Source organism: Monodon monoceros, unplaced genomic scaffold (genome assembly GCF_005190385.1).
Source record: "Monodon monoceros isolate NGI ecotype Baffin Bay Population unplaced genomic scaffold, NGI_Narwhal_1 Super_Scaffold_7, whole genome shotgun sequence".
Taxonomy (NCBI): Eukaryota; Metazoa; Chordata; class Mammalia; order Artiodactyla; family Monodontidae; genus Monodon; species Monodon monoceros.
The window spans coordinates 58,278,575-58,300,666 of record NW_021703784.1 but is presented as its reverse complement, the minus strand read 5'-3'; the positions used below and the strand labels follow the sequence as shown (position 1 = coordinate 58,300,666).

The following is a 22,092-nucleotide window of genomic DNA, read 5'->3' as shown; positions in this document are numbered from 1 at the left end:
CTCCTTCTGTCTCCCTTGCTGGTTACTCTTCTTCCTGGCCTCTTAAAATTGGAGTGCCCCTAGGCTCAGTTCTTGATCACATTATCTTTACTTACTCCCAAAGTGATTTAATTTAATTCAAGACTTTTTGATCATCTGTAGTCTAATTCTCAAACTTTTATCTACAGCCTGGACCTCTCTCGCAAACTCCAGACTCATATCCAATATCCAGCCCTACTCAACATCTCCACTTGCATGTCTAATAGACATTTATTTCAAAATTAACATGTCCAGAACTGAACTGATCTTCCACCTTAAAGCTGTTCCACCCAAAGCCTTTCCTGTTGCAGATAATTGCATTTCTATCACTCTAGTTGCTCAGGCCAAAAATTTTGGAATCATCATTGACTTTTTTCATACATCCCATATCTAAGCCATCAGCAAATCTTTGTTCTACCTTTAAAAGTTATCCAGAATCTGACCAATTCTTACCACCTTTACTGCTACTAATTACCTTGACCCAAGGCACCATCATCTCTTGACTGAATTACTGCAATATTCTCCTAACTGATCTTTTTTGCTTTTACCTTTGTTCCTTTGCATTCTGTTCAGAATAAAGCTAACAGTGATTCCTTTGAAGTTTAAGTCAGACCACGTCACTTTCTGTCCAAAACTCAATTGTGGTTCATACTTCACCCAGTAAAAGCTGAATTCCTTACAATGGCATATGAGGCCCTATAAGATCTGACGTTCCATTACCTCTGTAAACACATCTACTACTGTCTTCACTGTTTACTCCACCATAATCTCCTTGCTGCTGTTAGGACAAGAAAGGCATGCTATTATTGCCTTTGGATCTTTCCTCCAATTGTTCTCTTTGCCTAAAACACTTCTCCCCATAAATCGTAATAGCTAACTCTCTTGCTCTTTACTCAAATGTCACATTGGTGAATACTACTCTGGCCACCCTATTTTAAATTTTACCCATCTTTTCTCTTGTCAGAACTCCCCATGTTCTTTTATTTATTTATTTTTCCTGCCAGTTATGCCAGCATCATTTGTTAAACTACACCATTCCCAAGGGAATTTAAATGCTACTTTGATGTATTAGGTGATTCTCTGTTCAAGTTATATGCTTGTTCGTTTGCATGTGTGTTTATTCTTTTTTTTAAGTTTTAAATAACTTATTGAAATATAGTTGATTACAGTGTTGTGGGGGTTTTTGTTTTTTTGGCTGCGTTGGGTCTTTGTTGCTGCGCAAGGGCTTTCTCTAGTTGCGGCGAGCAGGGGCTACTCTTCGTTGCAGTGCGCGGGCTTCTCATTGCAGTGGCTTCTCTTGTTGTGGAGCATGGGCTCTAGGCATGTGGGCCTCAATAGTTGTGACTTGCAGGCTGTAGAGCACAGGCTCAGTAGTTGTGGCACACGGGCTTAGTTGCTGTGAACAAGACACATTCCTCTGTCACAAACTATGGGGGAAGAGAGATGTTGACAAAATAATCACAGGTGAGACAAGTAACAGAAGTAGAGATTGCCACTGTAGGAGAGACTAACAGAATGATGAAGGAAAGCTTCTCTGAGGATGTGTTGTTTAAACTGAAGAGGGATAGGGAAGACTGTCAGGCAGAGGGAGTATTTTGTTATGTTTCTGGTTTTAAATACACGTATATATTTTTTCGAGCGGATATAATTTTATTTTCCAGTTTTTTTTTCAATGTTTGTTTCAAACATGACTTGACTGAATGGTATTCTGTCTTGTATTTATCAAGATAGTCTCTCCCCCCACCGCCCCATTTATAGAAAATACTGGAAAGTGCAAGTTGTTGCCTGGGCATGAGGGAGAGGTCTTGGAGGGATAGAAAGGAGAGATTACAAGGTGTATGAGGAGACTTCTAGGTATTTATGGCTGTGTTGTTTTTCTTGATTGTGATGATGGTTTCACTGGCATATACACATGTCAAAACTTATACATATGTCAAAACTTCATATGTGCTGTTTACTGTATGTCAATTCTGAACTAATAAGTAAATGTAGCAAGGTTGTGGGAAACAAGTTCAATACAAGTTCAAACAAGTAACTCTTATTCCTATATCGCTATATTCCTATAAGCCAAGTGCGGGCAGTGACGTAAATATGGCGAAATATACATGAATCTGTCACTTGTTTTTACTTATGAAATATTTCATTGTTGAAATAAACCTGGTGTTCAAAGTCACATAGTTTTGCTTCACAAATTGTGCAACACTTTTCTGTGCTTTGGCTTCTTGTGTCTGTTCTTTGTACCTGTCTCACCTTGATATTTCTGATTCCAGTCCTCTTCACATTTGCCTGATGCTGTTTTTATGTTTCATATTTCGTTCCTTGTTTTTTACTTGTATGTTCTTCATGTGAAACATTTAATTAAGCCATCTTCTCTCCTGCCCCCCACCCCACCCCTGTTGCTGTGTTTCCATCCATTACAGCTAATATTTTCTGTGATCACTAGGTTGTTCGCTCTTTGGCCAGAAGGGACCCTTTTATGTTGGCTCCTAAGTCCTTTCCATAGACCCTGATAGTGTTTGGTAACTTACTTTCTTTTTTTTTTTTTTTTTTAACTTTTTTTTCTAATTAATTAATTTATTTATTTATTTTTGTCTGTGTTGGGTCTTCGTTTCTGTGCGAGGGCTTTTTCTCTAGTTGCAGCAAGCAGGGGCCACTCACTGTCGCGGCCTCTCTTGTTGTGGAGCACAGGCTCCAGACGCGCAGGCTCAGTAGTTGTGGCGCACGGGCCTGGTTGCTCCACGGCATGTGGGATCCTCCTGGACCAGGGCTCGAACCCGCGTCCCCTGCATTGGCAGGCAGATTCTCAACCACTGTGCCACCAGGGAAGCCCAACTTACTTTCTTGTAGAGTTCACCATGTAAAATTTTGTCCAGGACTTTTTTTGCCTTCTGTGTTCCTGATTTAGATTGTCTTGGATGTTCCTGTCTTATAATTTCCTTACCCAGTTTTGGTATAAAAATTAGGCTGACCTCACAAATTGTATCATTTCCTCTATTCTCTGGAAGACTTTGGGTAAGATAGGCCTTTCCCCACCCCCCCTTCCATTAGATGTTGGATACTAGTGAAGATACGAGTCTGAAGTATTACTTGTAGTAAAGTGTTTTGTTTTAATTATTGACTTTAAAGTTATAGGACATCAGCTTTTTCATTTTTTTGAGTCATTTTTCACAAGTTATGTTCTTATAATATTCATTTCAGCTCATTAAAATTTCAAACTTACTGGCATAAAGTTGTTTAAAAATATCCTTACTGTCTTTTTCATTTTAGTAGAATCTGTGGGGATGTCTGTGTTTTCATTCCTGACATGTGGGTATTTTGTGCCTTCTCATTTTAGCAATGTGGTCAGGGATCTACCAGTTTTATTGACCACTTCAAAGAACTAACTTCTGGCATTATTGATGCTCTCGAGTCTAATTCCTCTTTCATTAATTTTTAATTTTATTTATCATATTTTCACTAATACTTATTTTTAGTCCATTCCCCCCTCTTTTTTAAAAAAAATTTATTTATTTTATTTTTGGCTGCATTGGTTCTTTGTTGCCTGCACGCGGGCTTTTCTCTAGTTGTGGCGAGCGGGGGCTACTCTTCGTTGCGCTGCACAGGCTTCTCGTTGCGGTGGCTTCTCTTGTTGTGGAGCATGGGCTCTGGGTGTGCGGGCTGAGTAGTTGTGGCTTGCAGGCTCTAGAGCTCAGGCTCAGTAGTTGTGGTGCACAGGCTTAGTTGCTCCGCAGCATGTAGGATCTTCATGGACCGGGGCTCGAACCCATGTCCCCTGCGTTGGCAGGCGGATTCTTAACCACTGTGCCACCAGGGAGGTCCATTCCCCCCCTCTTTTTATGGTATTTAATTTTCTGTCCTTTGTCTAAATGGATGCTTAGCTTTTATTTTCAGCTTTCCTTCTTTTCAAATATTAATTATGCATTTAGAGATGTAAATTTCCCTTTTAGTTCAGCTCTATTTGTACTCTACAAGTTTTGATATGGAGTACTCTTAATGTTCAAAAAATAATTATATGATAAATGCTTTCTGATTTTCATAGGGTTTTTTGAGCCTTGGGTTATTCAAGAATATAAATTCCTAACATGGAGATTTTTAAGTTATCTCTTTGTTACTGATTTCTAGCTTATGTGCAAAAGAAAAGAGTACTTCAGGTGATTTCAGTTCTTTGAAACTTGTGGCTTGCTTTAATAGTCCAACATGTGGTTAGTTTTCATAAACATTCCATGTGTATTTGAAAAGAATATTTATTCCATAATTGTTGGGTATGGGGATATTAAATTAAACTAAGCTTGCTAATCATTTAGGTCTTCTACATACATAGTGATTTATTTGGTTTGGATATTTCAGTTACTTTATTTCCTTAACCTCCAAATCACAAAAACGTATATAAACACATCTTCAGTTTTCCTAAATTTATCTATTTTAATATTTAACAGCTTTTACAAATGTGTGCGTGAATGACTTGTGATTTTTTTACTTACTAATTTTTATTGTGGTAAAATATACATGAAAATGGTTAAAATGGTAAAATTTATGTTACGTACAATTACAGTTCAGTGGTGTTAAGTATATTTACAATATTGTGTAACTATCACCACCAGTACCTCCAGAACTTCATCATCCCAAACAGAAACTCTGTACCTGCCATGTGATAATTCCCTATTTTCTTCTTCCCACAGAAGAAGAAACCTGTTAACCTCTTAACCTTTATATTACCTCCTGTCTGTAAGAATTTGCCTATTTTAGATACCTCATATACAGAGAATCATACAGAATTTATTCTTTCTTTCATGTCTGGATTATTTTACTTGGCATAATGTTTTATTTGTTTAAATTTTATTGGAGTATAGTTGCTTTACAATGTTGTGTAGTTTCTGCTGTACAGCAAAATGAATCAGCCATACATATACACATATCCCCTCCCTTTTGGACTTCCTTCCCATTCATGTCAGCACAGTGCATTAAGTAGAGTTCCCTGTGCTATACAGTATGTTCTCATTAGTTGGCATAATGTTTTAGAGGTTCATTAAGTTGTAGCATGTATCAGAACTTCCATTTCTTTTGTTTTTTGTTTTTTTTCTTTTTTTGGCGGTACGTGGGCCTCTCACTGTTGTGGCCTCTCCCGTTGTAGAGCACAGGCTCCAGACACGCAGGCTCAGCGGCCATGGCTCACGGTCGTAGCTGCTCTGCGGCATGTGGGATCTTCCCAGACCAGGGAATGAACCCGTGTCCCCTGCATCGGCAGGCAGACTCTCAACCACTGCGCCACCAGGGAAGCCCAGAACTTCATTTCTTTTTAAGGCTGAATAATATTCCACTGTATGGTTAACCCACATTTTGTTTATCCATTCCATCTATTGATGGACTTTTGGGTTGTTTCCACCTTTCAGCTATGTGAATACTGCTGCTATAAATGTTGGTGTACAAGTATCAGAGTCCCAGTTTCAATTCCTTTGAGTATATATCCAGGACTTGAATGGTTTGGTCATACATTGATTCTATACTTAACCTTTTAAAGAACTGCCAAACTGTTCAGGCTACCTGAAAAACAATTCAGAGTAATGATAGTAAAGATGATCCAAAACCTTGGAAATAGAATGGAGAAAATACAAGAAACGTTTAACAAGGACCTAGAAGACCTAAAGAGCAAACCAAACAATGATGAACAACACAATAAAAGAAATTAAAAATTCTCTAGAAGGAATCAATAGCAGAATAAATGAGGCAGAAGAACGGATAAATGACCTGGAAGATAAAGTAGTGGAAATAACTACCCCAGAGCAAAATAAAGAAAAACAAATGAAAAGAATTGAGGACAGTCTCAGAGACCTCTGGGACAACATTAAACACACCAACGTTCGAATTATAGGGGTCCCAGAAGAGGAAGAGAAAAAGAAAGGGACTGAGAAAATATTTGAAGAGATTATATTTGAAAACTTCCCTAATACGGGAAAGGAAATAGTTAATCAAGTCCAGGAAGCACAGAGTCCCATACAGGATAAATCCAAGGAGAAAGACGCCAAGACACATATTCATCAAACTATCAAAAATTAAATACAAAGAAAACATACTAAAAGCAGCAAGGGAAAAACAACAAATAACATATAAGGGAATCCCCATCAGGTTAACATAGTAATCAAATTGGCAAAAATTAAAGACAAAGAAAACTTACTGAAAGCAGCAAGGGAAAAACAACAAATAACATACAAGGGAACTCCCATAAGGTTAACAGCTGATTTGTCAGCAGAAACTCTACAAGCCAGAAGGGAGTGGCATGATATACTTAAAGTGATGAAAGGGAAAAACCTACAACCAAGAATACTCTACCCAGCAAGGATCTCATTCAGATTTGACGGAGAAATTAAAACCTTTACAGACAAGCAAAAGCTAAGAGAATTCAGCACCACCAAATCAACTTTACAACAAATGCTAAAGGAACTTCTCTAGGCAGGAAACACAAGAGAAGGAAAAGACCTACAATAACAAACCCAAAACAATTAAGAAAATGGTAATAGGAACGTACATATCGATAACTACCTTAAATGTAAATAGATTAAATACTCCAACCAAAAGGCATAGATTGGCTGAATGGATACAAAGACAAGACGTGTATATATGCTGTCTACAAGAGACCCACTTCAGACCTAGGGACACATACAGACTGAAAGTGAGGGGATGGAAAAAGATATTCCATACAAATGGAAATCAAAAGAAAGCTGGAGTAGCAATTCTCATGTCAGACAACATAGTCTTTAAAATAAACACTATTACAAGAGACGAAGAAGGACACTACATAATGATCAAGGGATCGATCCAAGAAGAAGATATAACATTTGTAAATATTTATGCACCCAACATAGAAGCACCTCAATACATAAGGCAAATGCTTACAGCCATAAAAGGGGAAATCAACAGTAACACAATCATAGTAGGGGACTTTAACACCCCACCTTCACCAATGGACAGATCATACAAAATGAAAATTAAATAAGGAAGCACAAGCTTTAAATGATATATTAAACAAGATGGACTTAATTGATACAGGACATTCCATCCAAAAATAACAGAATATACTTTCTTCTCAAGTGCTCATGGAACATTCTCCAGGATAGATCATATCTTGGGTCACAAATCAAGCCTTGGTAAATTTAAGAAAATTGAAATTGTATCAAGTATCTTTTCCAACCACAACACTATGAGACTACGTATCAATTACAGAAAAAAATCTGTAAAAAGAAATACAAACACATGGAGGCTAAACAGTACACTACTAAATAACCAAGAGATCACTGAAGAAATCAAAGAGGAAATCAAAAAATACCTAGAAACAAATGACAATGAAGAAAACACAACGACCCAAAACCTATGGGATGCAGCAAAAGCATTTCTTAAGACGGAAGTTTATAGCAATACATTCCTGCCTCAAGAAACATCTCAAATAAACAATCCTGCCTCAAGAAACATCTCAAATAAACAATCCTGCCTCAAGAAACAAGAAACATCTCAAATAAACAACAGAACGTTATACCTAAAGCAATTAGAGAAAGAAGAACAAAAAAAACCCCAAAGTTAGCTGAAGGAAAGAAATCATAAATATCAGATCAGAAATAAATGAAAAAGAAATGAAGGAAATGATAGCAAAGATCAATAAAACTAAAAGCTGGTTCTTTGAGAAGATAAACAAAATTGATAAACCATTAGCCAGACTCATCAAGAAAAAAGGGAGAAGACTCAAATCAGTAGAATTAGAAATGAAAAAGGAGAAATAACAACTAACTGCAGAAATACAAAGGATCATGAGAGATTACTACAAGCAATTATATGCCAATAAAATGGACAACCTGGAAGAAATGGACAAATTCTTAGAAAAGCACAACCTTCCGAGCCTGAACCAGGAAGAGAGAGAAAATATAAACAGACCAATGACAAGCACTGAAATTGAGACTGTGATTAGAAAGCTTCCAACAAACAAAAGCCCAGGACCAGGTGGCTTCACAGACGAATTCCAGCAAACATTTAGAGAAGAGCTAACACCTGTCCTTCTCAAACTCTTCAGATGGTGAAAGATGATGTAAAATCTGAAAGAGAAATTAAGGAAACATTCCCATTTACCACTGCCACAAAAAGAATAAAATACCTAGGAATAAACCTACCTAAGGAGACAAAAGACTTGTATGTATGCAGAAAACTAGAAGACACTGATGAAAGAAATTAAAGATGTTACAAACATGTGGAGAGATATACCATGTTCTTGGATTGGAAGAATCAACATTGTGAAAATGACTATGCTACCCAAAGCATCTACAGATTCAATGCAATCCCTATCAAACTACCAATGGCATTTTTCACAGAACTAGAAGAAAAAAATTTCACAATTTGTATGGAAACACAAAAGACCCCGAAGAGCCAAAGCAATCTTGAGAAAGAAAAATGGAGCTGGAGGAATCAGGCTCCTGGACTTCAGACTATACTACAAAGCTACAGTCATCAAGACAGTATGGTACTGGCACAAAAACAGACATATAGATCAATGGAACAGGATAGAAAGCCCAGAGATAAACCCACCCACATATAGTCACCTTGTTTTTGATAAAGGAGGCACGAATATACAGTGGAGAAAAGACAGTCTCTTTAATAAGTGGTGCTGGGAAAACTGGACAGCTACATGTAAAAGAATGAAATTAGAACACTCCCTAACACCATACACAAAAATAAACTCAAAATGGATTAAAGACATAAATGTAAGGCCAGACACTATAAAACTCTTAGAGGAAAACATAGGAAGAACACTCTTTGACATAAATCACAGCAAGATCCTTTTTGGCCCACCTTCTAGAGAAATGGAAATAAAAACAAAAACAGATGGGATCTAATGAAACTTAAAAGCTCTTGCACAGCAAAGAAAGCCATAAACAAGACGAAGAGACAACCCTCAGAATGGGAGAAGATATTTGCAAACAAAGCAACTGACAAAGGATTAATGTCTAAAATTTACAAGCAGCTCATGCAGCTTAATATCCAAAAAACAAACAACCCAATCCAGAAATAGGCAGAAGACCTAAATAGATATTTTTCCAAAGAAGATATACAGATTGGCAACAAACACATGAAGGGATGCTCAGCATCACTAATCATTAGAGAAATGCAAATCAAAACTACAAGGAGGTATCACCTCACACCAGTCAGAATGACCATCATCAAAAAAATCTACAAAAAACACTGGAGAGGGTGTGGAGAAAAGGGAACCTTCTTACACTGTTGGTAGGAATGTAAATTGATACAGCCATTCTGGAGAACAGTATGGAGGTTCCTTAAAAAACTAAAAATAGAACTACCATATGACCCGGCAATCCCACTACTGGGCATATACCCTGAGAAAACCATAATTCAAAAAGAGTCATGTACCACAGTGTTCATTGCAGCTCTGTTTACAATAGCCAGGACATGGAAGCAACCTAAGTGTCCATTGACAGGTGAATGGATAAAGAAGATGTGTCACATATATACAATGGACTATTACTCAGCCATAAAAAGAAACGAAATTGAGTTATTTGTAGTGAGGTGGATGGACCTAGAGTCTGTCATACAGAGTGAAGTAAGTCAGAAAGAGAAAAACAAATACCGTATACTAACACATAAATATGGAATCTGAAAAAAAGAAAAAATTGGTTCTGAAGAACCTAGGGGCAGGACAGGAATAAAGACGCAGACATAGAGAATGGACTTGAGGACACGGGGAGGGGGAAGGATAAGCTGGGACGAAGTGAGAGAGTGGCATGGACATATATACACTACCATATGTAAAATCGGTAGCTAGTGGGAAACAGCTGCATAACACAGGGAGATCAGCTCCATGCTTTGTGACCACCTAGAGTGGTGGGGTAGGGAGTGTGGGAGGGAGACGCAAGAAGGAGGAGGTGTGGGGATATATGTATATGTATGGCTGATTCACTTTGTTATAAAGCAGAAACTAACACCATTGTAGAGCAATTATACTCCACTAAAGATGTTAAAAAACAAAGAAAAAAAGAACTGCCAAACTGTTTTCCATAGCCGCTGCACCATTTTACATTCCCACCAGCAGTGCACAATGTTTTAATTTTCTCCATATCTTTGTCAGCTCTTGTTATTTTCTGGTATGTCTGTCTGTTTATAACAGCCATTGTAGTGGGGGTGAAGTGGTACCTCATGCTTGTAATTTGCATTCCCTTTATGATGTTGTGTGTCTTATGTGCTTATTGGCCATTTATCTTCTTTGAAGAAAACTGGCAGTAACTGGAATTCAAGGATGATGATATTGACCTTCAGAGTTTTTTTTTCTTTTTTTATGACAGTGCTTATGAAATGAGTCATAGCTGAACTTAGGACCATGTGCTTTTTACTTTTAGTTCTTTCTTAACTCCAGGGGTAGAGACTTTTCAGGTCCCAACACAAAACAAGTGGCATTTACTAGTGACCCACCCCGTTGGTGGCTCTAGACTCATCTCTGCCTCCCTGGTCCCACAAGACTTGTCAAGTTCACCATCAGCCTCTCAGCCTTCCCTTTGGATCCGAAAAGTCTCCAGGAGAAAAGCAACCCAAAATATCGGACAGCTCCCCGTACCACTGTCCCCCCAGGTTGCTGGTACAGTCATTTTTTACTATCTTGTTGCCTCTTAATGCCTAGAAAGAGCTCTGAGTTTTCTGGTAGTCCTTCCTAGGAGAATTAGTCTGCATTACCTAGTCTACCATTAATAGGAGAGCAACTTTTATTTTTCATGGAAATAATTTTTTATTGTCAAGTGCCTATTTCATTGGCTTACTTAATACTTATTTAATAACATCATGACTATAGGGAGTATAAATAGCATACATAGGTAAGGAACAAACACTAGATGTTTGTTACTATATAACCCAGTTGTTGAGACTAGAATAAATTAGAGAGTGGCCTAACTACTTAATGGTTGGTTTTGGGCGGCGGTCGAGGCAGGGGGTGGGGAGGCGGGTTGGTTGGTGGGGTTTTTTTTGTTTTGCTTTGTTTTTGTTTTTTTGACTGTACCGCACACCATATGGGATCTTAGTTCCCCAACCAGGGATCAAACCACGCAGTGGAAACGTGCAGTCCTAACCACTGGACCTCCAGGGAATTCCCAATGGTTGGTTTTTCTAAAAGAGGGAATGGAGTGCATTAGGTAATCCGGTGACTTTTTAAGTGGAGGTTGATTAAGATCTCTTGTATTGTTTTACTACTTAAAGCTGGTATGCTGTAGAGGTTGTTGCCTTAAATAAACCTATTGTACACAAACGAACTTTTTAGGTATTCATGGTCATTTCCATCATTGGATATCAGGGGATTTTACTCCTCTTTCTTGTCTTTTTTTTTAAAGAAACCTTTCTCATTTAATCAACAAACATCTATCCTATTTTCCTTCAAGGCAGCGTGCCAAGTTCTATGCAGGAGCAGTCATAAATCCTGACTGCCAAAAAAGAAAAAGTATTTAACGAGAGAAAAGACATGTAGAGAAGTAATTGAAATATATGACAGTGTGATGAGTAAACTAGTGTCTGAACAAAATGCTCAGGGAGTTCAGAAAGGGAAGAGTATTTTATGGGGGATTTCCTACTTGATTTTGATGTGCTTAGCTTATTCTTCCAAACACAGAGTGTAATACATTTGAGACCTTGTGTTCTGGTTATGTATTTATGGGATAAGTTGGTGAATTGAACTTGTTAGGTCAATTTTAGATATATATGAATTGAATGAGAGTGTCCCTTTCCACTTAAGGTTTTAAGATGGTCTTTGATGTAATTATGTGTGCCTGAGTTCTTTCTTTTTTTTCTTTTGGTCTCTGTTTATAGGAAGAGCATTAAGAAGTTGGTTTTGAAAAACCTTAACAATAGCAATCTCTTCTCTCCTGTTAATCGTGATTCAGAAGATCTAGCTTCACCATCTGATTATCCAGAAAATGGAGAGAGGTAAACTGAATTCTCATTTGGGTTACTTCTGGTAGAGGGCCTTGTGCTCATTTAGAAAAGATTCTGAGCTTAGAACTTATTCATTCTATGAAATTGTATGAAGTTAGAAGTATTGGGTTGGCCAAAAAGTTTGTTCGGATTTTTCCATAACATCTTACGGAAAAGTCCAAACGAACTTTTTGGCCAACCCAATATTACAGCATATCAGCATCTAGAAGTTATGTTGTGTTGTTGCTTCTTGAGTACTTTAGACCTTAAAATTATTTTTCTGATTCATTTCTGCAAAACTATTTTGGTATCCATGTATGTCATTTTGGATGGGGTTGTTAAAGTGATACACAGTCACTGTAACCAAACCAAAAAAATAAAAAACTATAGAAATATATAAAGGAGGAAGTACAAGTATATACACTAATTCTTAAGAGTTCAGTATATATTCTTACAGTTTAAAAATTTATTTATATATATATTCTTATATATTGTAGAGTTTATGCACGAAATAATATTCTGTAACCTGCTTATTTCCATTTACTGTAAACACCTTTCTGTATCAATATGAATAACCTGCCTCCTCTTTTTAAATGAGTCTGTAACCATTATTGTAAATGTAAGGTAATTCAATCAGTTCTCTATTAGAGGACATTTAGATTATTTTGGTATTCCTATATTCAAAATAATGCTTCAGTGAAAAATCCTTGTATATATGTCTTTGCACTCGTTTTTTTTCTCTTTGGATAAAATTTTAGTTTGAGTTTTCATAAGTGAATCATTAATACCTTATTGATTATAAAATTTAAAATTTTCAGTTTTTTATTTTGAAATTCACCACTGATTATTTGACCCCACATAGTAGACACCCCCTTTCCCCTTTAAACTAAATGTTGTGACGCTCGGGTTCATTCATTCATGAAAATAGGTCAGTTAAAGCTGTGGAATCTACAGCCAGAGAATGATAGCCTATTTTACAGGTTTACCGTAAGTATGAAGTGAATTTTTAATACATGGAATTACCTAGAACAGTGCCAGAAGCTAGTAAAAGCCTAGCAATGTTTGATTGTTACCATTTTACTACTGTTTTTACTCAAGGGACTAAGATAGTGTTTATTTTCTCCCTTTTCAGATTCAGTTTTCTGAGCAAACCAGTCGATGAAAACCATCAGCAGGATGGAGATGATGATTCTCTTGTGTCACGTTTTTATACTAACCCTATTGCCAAACCCATTCCTCAAACCCCAGAGAGTGCTGGAAATAAACATAACAGCAGCAACAGTGTGGATGATACCATTGTTGCGTTAAACATGCATGCTGCCTTGCGAAATGGGCTGGAAGGAAGCAGTGAAGAGACCTCTTTTCATGAGGAGTCACTTCAGGATGACCGAGAAGAAATAGAAAATAATACTTACCATATGCATCCAGCAGGTCAGATTCAGATTGGCACTTAAGTAATCTCCTACCAGTCATATGAGACCTCCTGTTTGTCACTGATTTTCAACATAATAGAAGTCAGCTATCTGAACTTCTAAATGTTTTTTATTGCATTTTATGGAAGTTAACACTTAAACACTTCTCACTGATGCTTTGGTTGATTTGGAATTCACTTTTTTTTTGTACCTTTGGAGTAGTTAAAATTCATTTTATTAATTATCCTGGTATAGTTTAAATATCCCAAATTTTGTAGCCAGAGAGACTATCCTCATAATTTTTCCTAGCTTTATAAACTCACATATTGTTTATTGGTTTTTTAATTAAAATTATAGCAGTATTATCATATGAGATTTTTGAGATTTGAGTAGACCATAATGCCTGACTAGAATAGGCATTCAAATGTTAGTGGTTGCTATGGTTATTATCACCTCAGTTCTGTGCTTTTCTTTTTTGTCCCCAACAATGAACTGATTAGTTTTTCCACACTAATCCATGAAACAGTATAAACTACAAGATCGAAGTATCTTGATGGGATGCTTAAAGTTTGCTTTTTCTCTGTTGACTTAACATCTCATTTGGGTTTTGACAAATGTCATTACATTCCCCCTTCCCCCCTTTTAACTGAGGTACAATTTACATATAGTGAAGTACACAGATCTTAAGTGTTCATTTCAATGAATTTTGACATATATATACTCAATCAAGAGATAGAACATTTCTTTCACTCTGGAAAGTTCTTTTCTGTATCCATCTCAAGAAGTCAACCACAGTCTCGTTTCTGTCACATAGATTAGTTTTGCCTAGTCTTTTTTTTTTTAATTTATTTTACAGTTTGTCTTGATGTGTCTGTAAACTTGTTCTATATCTAATTATCTTATTGCCTTCATATATATCTTTGGTCACTTGGTGCCCTAAGGAAACAACTTTATACTTTCACATTAAGAATCCTGTGTTATCTATATTTGTGTTTAGACATCTACATGAGTTCATTATAATACTACATCTTAAATATCCAGTCTAGATTTTTTTTTGTTGTTTCTAGTTTTCTCACTGACATTTTTTGCCGCCTCCCAATTTAAAATTCCATTCTCAAGGACACTTTAACAACCCTCTAAAACTCGCCCATAGAGAAGCAAGTTAAGCATGTGAGTGGGCATTGCTGGAGGCTGGAATTTGATCTTACATTGGCCTTAAACTCTTTCCTCTCAGAGAGCAAGTTAGCCTGATCTCTTCCTATAAATGGAACAAGGCGTGACTAGAACAAGCATACCCATGCTATATTTTCTTTGATTTCTTCAGAAATCTGCCTAGTTAGCACTTTTTAAAATAACATCAGTGTAGTCCTTTAAGTTTCCATTTGTCTGTGGGACTTTCTCATGTAGGATTTTTCATCTTGATTTTAGCTCTCAATTTGAGGATGTAAATTTGAAAGATACAAGAGGTTTATAGAAGGCAATAACATGTAAAACTAAAAGCATTGGTTTTGGAGTTTTAGCTCCACCTCTAATCCACTGAATTACCAGATAAGCCAAAAACCTGGGTTTGGGCGTCTTCCATGTGTAAAATAAAAGAAAACAATAAGTCTTTCCCAGAATGTATTCTATGGAATGCCTTTCATAGTGCACGTATGTTAATAGGTGTCATATGAAAAGGAAGTTCTGTGGTTAAATAAGTCTTGGGAACACTGGATTAAGTAAATAGATTTCATTGTTTTGTGAGTTTTCAGAACCTGTAATATACTATCTTGTGCATGTTCTCCAAACTTACTTAACCATGAGGTTTTTTTAAAAAAACACTTGGTTTCTCTTAGAAAAGTGTTTCTTAGAAAAGCAGATTGAAAAAAAAAAGAAAACTAGCTTGGAAAAATGCTTTATTCCTATATATTTTCTCTTTTTATAATAATTTACTGATTATTTCAGGTAATTTTTTAAATTATCCATTCTGTAGAAAATTTTTAAAAAGGAAAAAGTGAAATAAATATTACCGAAAATTCCTCTACCTGAGGTCAGTCACAACTAGTATTTTCTGTTTCTTTTGTCATAGGCATCGTTCTCACTAAGGTTGGCTACTATACTATTCCATCCATGGATGACCTAGCTAAAATTACCAATGAAAAAGGAGAGTGCATTGTCTCTGACTTCACTATTGGTCGTAAAGGTGAGTGTGAATTTAAGAGTTAGTAGTGTATAAGCCAGAGATCTTCACTTTATTTTTGTAATTAAGTAAAGGAAGCTCTTGATAGCTAAATTTGTTTTTTACCTACATTTGGACCCACCTTGGCCTGAATAGACACTTTGATTGACAAGTAACAAAAAAAGACTAGAACTTTGTAACAGTCTTCACAAAGACTGTTTGTAAGTATTTGGTAAGTATTTGGCTCATTGCAATTTTCTACAATTAAAATACTGTAAACAGCAAGAAATAGTGAGAAAATTAATAGTTGACAAGAGATGGGTAATATTTAGGTTCAACTTCATATTATTAAGTTATTACAGATAAATTTTCTTGGGGAAAAATCTCATCTTGCTGTATTGTATTAAAAGAAGGGCTCAAGTATTTTAATTCATACTGCAGGCTAGGTGTTAAGGGTTGTTTATGTAGCAGCCGGAGAGATTTAAATTTGGGGAGAGATTTAAAAAGGCTATTTTGAGGATAACGTTAAGTGCTGTAAAAACGCACATGTTAAATCAGATAAATGTATTTGATGTCACCTTCTAATACATATTATAGATGAAATAACCCATTCAAGGAATTGCTGGGTGATTTAGAATATTGATTAATGTTTAAAGCTGCTTGCTCCTTCTCATTATATAATCACTAGAAGTATGAAATGGGTATTTGCCCTCTATACAGGATGAGTTTTTAACTGTTTGTTCTGATTTATAGGTTATGGTTCAATCTATTTTGAAGGAGATGTGAATTTGACAAATCTAAATTTAGATGACATTGTGCATATCCGAAGGAAAGAAGTGATTGTTTACTTAGATGATAACCAAAAACCACCTGTGGGTGAAGGGCTAAATAGGTATGAATTTATTTACATATTTAAAAAATAATCAGCTAAATCACAATTTTTTTCTGTTAACACAAATGTATTCATATTATATACATTTTTTTGCAACTTGTCCCTTTGACTTACTATAGTGTATGATTATTGTTTCTCTACTTTCATTTAAAAGTATAAGTGATAAAGAAATGATATAGTATGACTTTTTTGGCTTCTTTTCCCTAATATCATCAGGTCCAATTGGTTAGTTTCCAAAAACTTTTGGGAAACGCTTTTTTTTTTTCTTTTGGCCACACTGTGTACCATGTGGCATCTTAGTTCCCCAACCAGGGATCGAACCCTTGCCCTCTGCAGTGGAAGCACAGATTCTTAACCACTGGACTGCCAGGGAAGTCCCGGAAAATGCTTTTTAATAGTATTTTTTTCTTGTTTCTGCTGTGACTGTGCTTAACTCTTTCTCTATATTTTAGTGTGAGATACTAGCTTCTAATATGGTCCAGGTGAAAGGGCCATAATTAAAGTCATTTATGTTCACAACCCACTGAGATTGAATCATGAAGAAATAGAACTTCTAGGGCTTCCCTGGTGGCGCAGTGGTTAAGAATCTGCCTGCCAGTGCGGGGGACACGGGTTTGAGCCCTGGTCTGGGAAGATCCCACGTGCTAAGCAACTAAGCCTGTGCACCACAACTACTGAACCTGCGCTCTAGAGCCCATGAGCCACAACTACCGAGCCTGAGTGCCACAACTACCAAAGCCCACGTGCCTGGAGCGTGTGCTCCACAACAGGAGAAGCCACGTTAATGAGAGGCCCACGCACCACGAGGAGTGGCCCCCGCTCGCCACAACTAGAGAAAGCCCGCACGCAGCAACGAAGACCCAACACAGCCAAAAAAATAAATAAATAAATTTATAAATGATAATAAAAACAAAGAAATAGAAGCTCTGAACAGCCCTGTAACTGATAAGGAAATTGAATTAGTAATCAATACCCACTTCCCTGGTGCCCGCTTCACCCAAGCACTGGACCAGATGGCTTCACTGGTGAATTATACTAAACATTTAAAGAAGAATTTACACCATTCTCCTCAAACTCTTCCCAAAAATTGAGGAGGGAACACTTTTTAATTCTTTGAGGCAAGCGTTACCCTGATTCCAAAGCTAAACAAAGATGCTACAAGAAAAGACTACAGACCAATATCTTTAAATAAATATTGATGTAAATATCCTCAACAAAATGCTAGCAGACAGAATTCAGTACTGCATCAATTGGATTACACACCATGACCAAATGGGATTTATTTCTGGAATGCACAGATGGCTTAACATACAAAAATTGATGAATGTAATGCATCACATTTACGAAGGAAGAAAACCACATGATCATCTTGGTGCAGAAAAGGCAGTAGACTGAATTCAGTACCTTTTCATTATAAAGACACTCAGCAAAATAAAGATAGAAGGAAACTACCTCAGCATAAAAAGGCCATATTTGAAAAACCCGCAGTGAACATCATACTCAGTAGTGAAAGACTAAGAGCTTTTCTTCTAAGATCAGGAACAAGACAAGGATGCTTGCTTTTGCCACTGCTGGAAGTCCGAGCCAAACCAATTAAACAAGATAAAGAAATAAAAGACATTCAAATTGAAAAGAAAGAAGTAACTTTATCTCTGTTCACAGATGATGTGATCTTTTTTTTTTTAATTTTTACTTATTTTTTTGGCCATGCCGTGTGGCACGTGGGATCTTAGTTTCTTAACCAGGGATCAAACCCATGCCCCCTCCAGTGGAAGTGCAGAGTCTTAACCTCTGGGATGCCAGGGAAGTCCCAGATGATGTGATCTTATATGTAGAAAGCCTAAAGATTCCACAAAAAACTTTACAGCTAATAAACACATTTAGCAAGGTAGCAAGGTACAAAATCAACACGCAAAAAAACAGTTGAGTTTTTGTACACTAACAATAATTTGAAAAGGAAGTTAAGACAGTTTCATTTACAGTAGCATCAAGAAGAATAAAATACTTAGGAATAAACTTAACCAAGGAGGCAAAAGACTTACACACTGAAAACTACAAAACACTGCTGAGAGAAATTAAAGAAGACATATAAATGAATAGATATCCCATGTTCATGGATAGGAAGACTTAAAATTGTTAAGATGTCCATACTACCCAAAGCAGTCAACTGAGTTAATGCAATCCCTATCAAAATCCCAAATGCATCTTTGCAGAAATAGAAAAAATGATCCTAAAGCATACGGAATTTCAAGGGTACCATGAATAGCCAGACTAATCTTGAAAAATAACAGAGCTGGAGGACTCACACTTCCTGACTTGAAAAACAAAGCTACAGTAACCAAAACAGTGTGTTACTGGCATAAAGACAGACATATAGAGTAATGGAACAGAATAGAGAGCCCACACATATATGGTTAAATGTTGACAGGGTTGCCAAGACCATGCAATGGAGAAAGAAATCTCTTCAGCAAATGGTTTTGGGAACACTGGATATCCACAACAGAAGAATGAAGTTGTATCCTTACCTTATGCCATAAATAAAAATGAATTCAAAATTAATCAAAGACCTAAAACGTAAGACTTAAAACTATAAAACTCTTAGAATATGTTTCACAACATATATGGCAAAGACTTCCTGGGTACGACACTGAATGCGTAGGCAACAAATAGTAAAAATAAACAAACTGGGGCTTCCCTGGTGGCGCAGTGGTTGAGAGTCCACCTGCCAGTGCGGGGGACACGGGTTCGAGCCCTGGTCCAGGAGGATCCCACATGCCACAGAGCAGCTGAGCCTGTGCGCCACAGCTGCTGAGCCTGGGCTCTGGAGCCCGCGAGCCACGACTACTGAGCCCACATGCCACAACTACTGAAGCCCGTGTGCCTAGAGCCCACCGCAGGGAAGGAGGAAGTCCACCGCAATGAGAAGCCCGCGCACCGCAACAAGGGGTGGCCCCTGCTTGCCACAATTGGGGAAAGCCTGTGCGCAGCAACGAAAACCCAACACAGCCAAAAATAAATAAAATGAATAAATTTATAAATAAATAAAATAGACAAAGTGGACTACATCAAAATTTAAAACTTCTGTACATCAAAGGGCATAATCAACAGAATGAAAAGCCAGCAAATCATGTATCTAATAAGGGGTTAATATCCAGAATATGAAGAACTTCTATAGCTCAACCATTTAAAAAAAAAAATTAAAAATGGGCAGAGGACTTGAATACATGATTCTCCAAATATGATAAACAAGTGGCCAACAAGCATATGAAAAGATGCTCAACATTGATAATAATTAGGGAAATGCAAATCAAAACCACAGTGAGTTATCACACCCCTTAGGAGGTTACTTTAAAAGAAAAATAACATTTTTGCAAGAGTGTGGAGAAATTAGAACCTTTGTGTATTGTTGGTGGGAATGTAAAATGTGGTGCAGCTGCTATGGGAAAGAGTATGTATGGTGGTTCCTCAAAAACTTAAAAATGAACCAGCAATTCTAATTCTGAGTATATATCCAAAAGAATTGAAAAATAGAGTCTTGAAAAAATATGTGCACACCCATATTCATAGCAGCACTGTTCATAATAGCCAAGAGGTAGAAGAAACCCAAGTGTCCGTGAATAAACAAAATGTATGTACACACAGTGGAATATTATTTAGCCTTAAAAAGGAAGGAAACTTTGACACATGCTACGGAACGGATGAACCTTCAGGACATTATACTAAGTGAAATAAGCCAGTTGCTTGCAGAAAGACAAATAATGTATGAGTCAACTTATTTGAGGCACGTAGAGAGTCAGATTCATAGAAACAAGACAGTAGAATGGTGATGATAACTTTTGTTATACCTTTTTAACCACAATAAAAATTAATGTTAAAAAAAGTCATCAAAAAACAGTCATCTATTATTATGTGGTAATCACTGTACTAAATGCAAGGCATACTGGATGAATAGGACACAGTCCTTGATCTCAAATATTGCTATTAGAAGGATTACATTACCATTATTATCATTAATTCACACTCATTATTTAATGGTTAATACTGTGATGTTCCTGATACCTCATTCTGCAGGCATTCGTTGTTAATGGTAGTTGCTGCTATTATTACTGTTGTTGTTATGTACAATAACACTTTTAAGACCTTCACTAAGACTTAGGTCTTTGCACTGGACTATTAACACTGGACTTGGTCAAGGACGCATAGCTTAAGTGTTACTAAAATCAGATTGGGGATCCTGGTGGCACAGTGGTTAAGAATCTGCCTGCCACAGTGGTTAAGAATCCACCTGCCAATGTAGGGGACATGGGTTCGAGCCCTGGCCCAGGAAGATCCCACATGCTGCGGAGCAACTAAGCCCATGCGCCACAACTACTGAGCCTGGGCTCTAGAGCCCGTGTGCCACAACTACTGAAGCCCGTGCTCCGCAACGAGAAATCACCGCAATGAAAAGCCTGCACACCACAACAAGAAGCCTGCGCACCACAGCAAAGAGTAGCCCCCACTCACCGCAACTAGAGAAAGCCCACGCACAGCAACGAAGACCCAACACAGACAATAAATAAATAAATAAATAAATAAAATTAAAAGAGAATCCGCCTGCCAATGTGGGTGACACGGGTTCAATCCCTGGTCCAGGAACATCCCACACGCCATGGAGCAACTAAGCCCATGTGCAACAACTACTGAGCCCACGTGCTGCAACTACTGAAGCCCGCATGCCTAGAGCCCGTGCTCCGCAGCAAGAGAAGCCACCTCAGCGAAGAGTAGCCCCCTGCAACTAGAGAAAACCCCAGCACAGTAATGAAGACCTAATGCAGGCTCCCCCCGCACCCCCGCCCCCGTCCATTAAAAAAAAAAAAAAATCGGATTGGAGGGGCTTCCCTGGTGGCGCAGTGGTTGAGAATCCGCCTGCCAATGCAGGGGACACAGGTTTGAGCTCTGGTCCAGGAAGATCCCACATGCTGTGGAGCAGCTAAGCCCATGCGCTGCAACTACTGAGCCTGCACTCCAGAGCCTGTGAGCCACAACTACTGAAGCCTGCATGTCTAGAGCCCATGCTCTGCAACAAGAGAAGCCACCACAATGAGAAGCCCGCGCACCGCAACGAAGAGTAGCCCCCGCTCGCCACGACTAGAGAAAAGCCCGCACGCAGCAATGAAGACCCAACGCAGCCCAAGATAAATAAATAAATAAATAAATTTACTAAAAAATCGGATTGGAAATAATTGATGTACCATGGTAGTTTGAAGTAAGTGGGGTTTGACACTCTTGAACCAGATATTTAGCTAGTTGATGCGGGGGTAATTCCTTACTCTTAAGTCCATCTACCTTAGGAGCCAAGACTCAAGTTTATGAAACACCTGCAGAATAATTCCACAGTAACACAGGTACCTTTATTTGCTGTGTATATATGTGTTACTTGGCTTTCTGGTCATAGATATGAAACATTTACACTTTACTTGATTGTACATTACAGGAAGGCTGAAGTTACATTGGATGGAGTTTGGCCAACAGATAAAACATCTCGTTGTTTAATAAAGAGCCCAGATCGACTTGCTGATATCAACTATGAGGGAAGATTGGAAGCAGTTTCAAGGAAACAGGGAGCTCAGTTCAAAGAGTACCGTCCTGAAACTGGTTCTTGGGTATTTAAGGTATAGTCTTTTTTT

General features: G+C 37.6%; 1 protein-coding gene across 4 annotated transcripts in view; it reads left to right on the top strand.

Annotated features, from left to right (window-relative positions):
* NUP98 (nucleoporin 98) overlaps positions 1–22,092 on the top strand; it is a 98,537-nt gene that overhangs the window by 50,075 nt on the left and 26,370 nt on the right. For all 4 annotated transcript variants that reach the window (XM_029207535.1, XM_029207534.1, XM_029207533.1 and 1 more), the window contains 5 exons: positions 11,857–11,973; positions 13,094–13,392; positions 15,442–15,555; positions 16,285–16,423; positions 21,900–22,077. In XM_029207535.1, the coding sequence (XP_029063368.1) occupies positions 11,857–11,973; positions 13,094–13,392; positions 15,442–15,555; positions 16,285–16,423; positions 21,900–22,077 (847 nt within the window). The remainder of the gene's footprint in view (positions 1–11,856; positions 11,974–13,093; positions 13,393–15,441; positions 15,556–16,284; positions 16,424–21,899; positions 22,078–22,092) is intronic.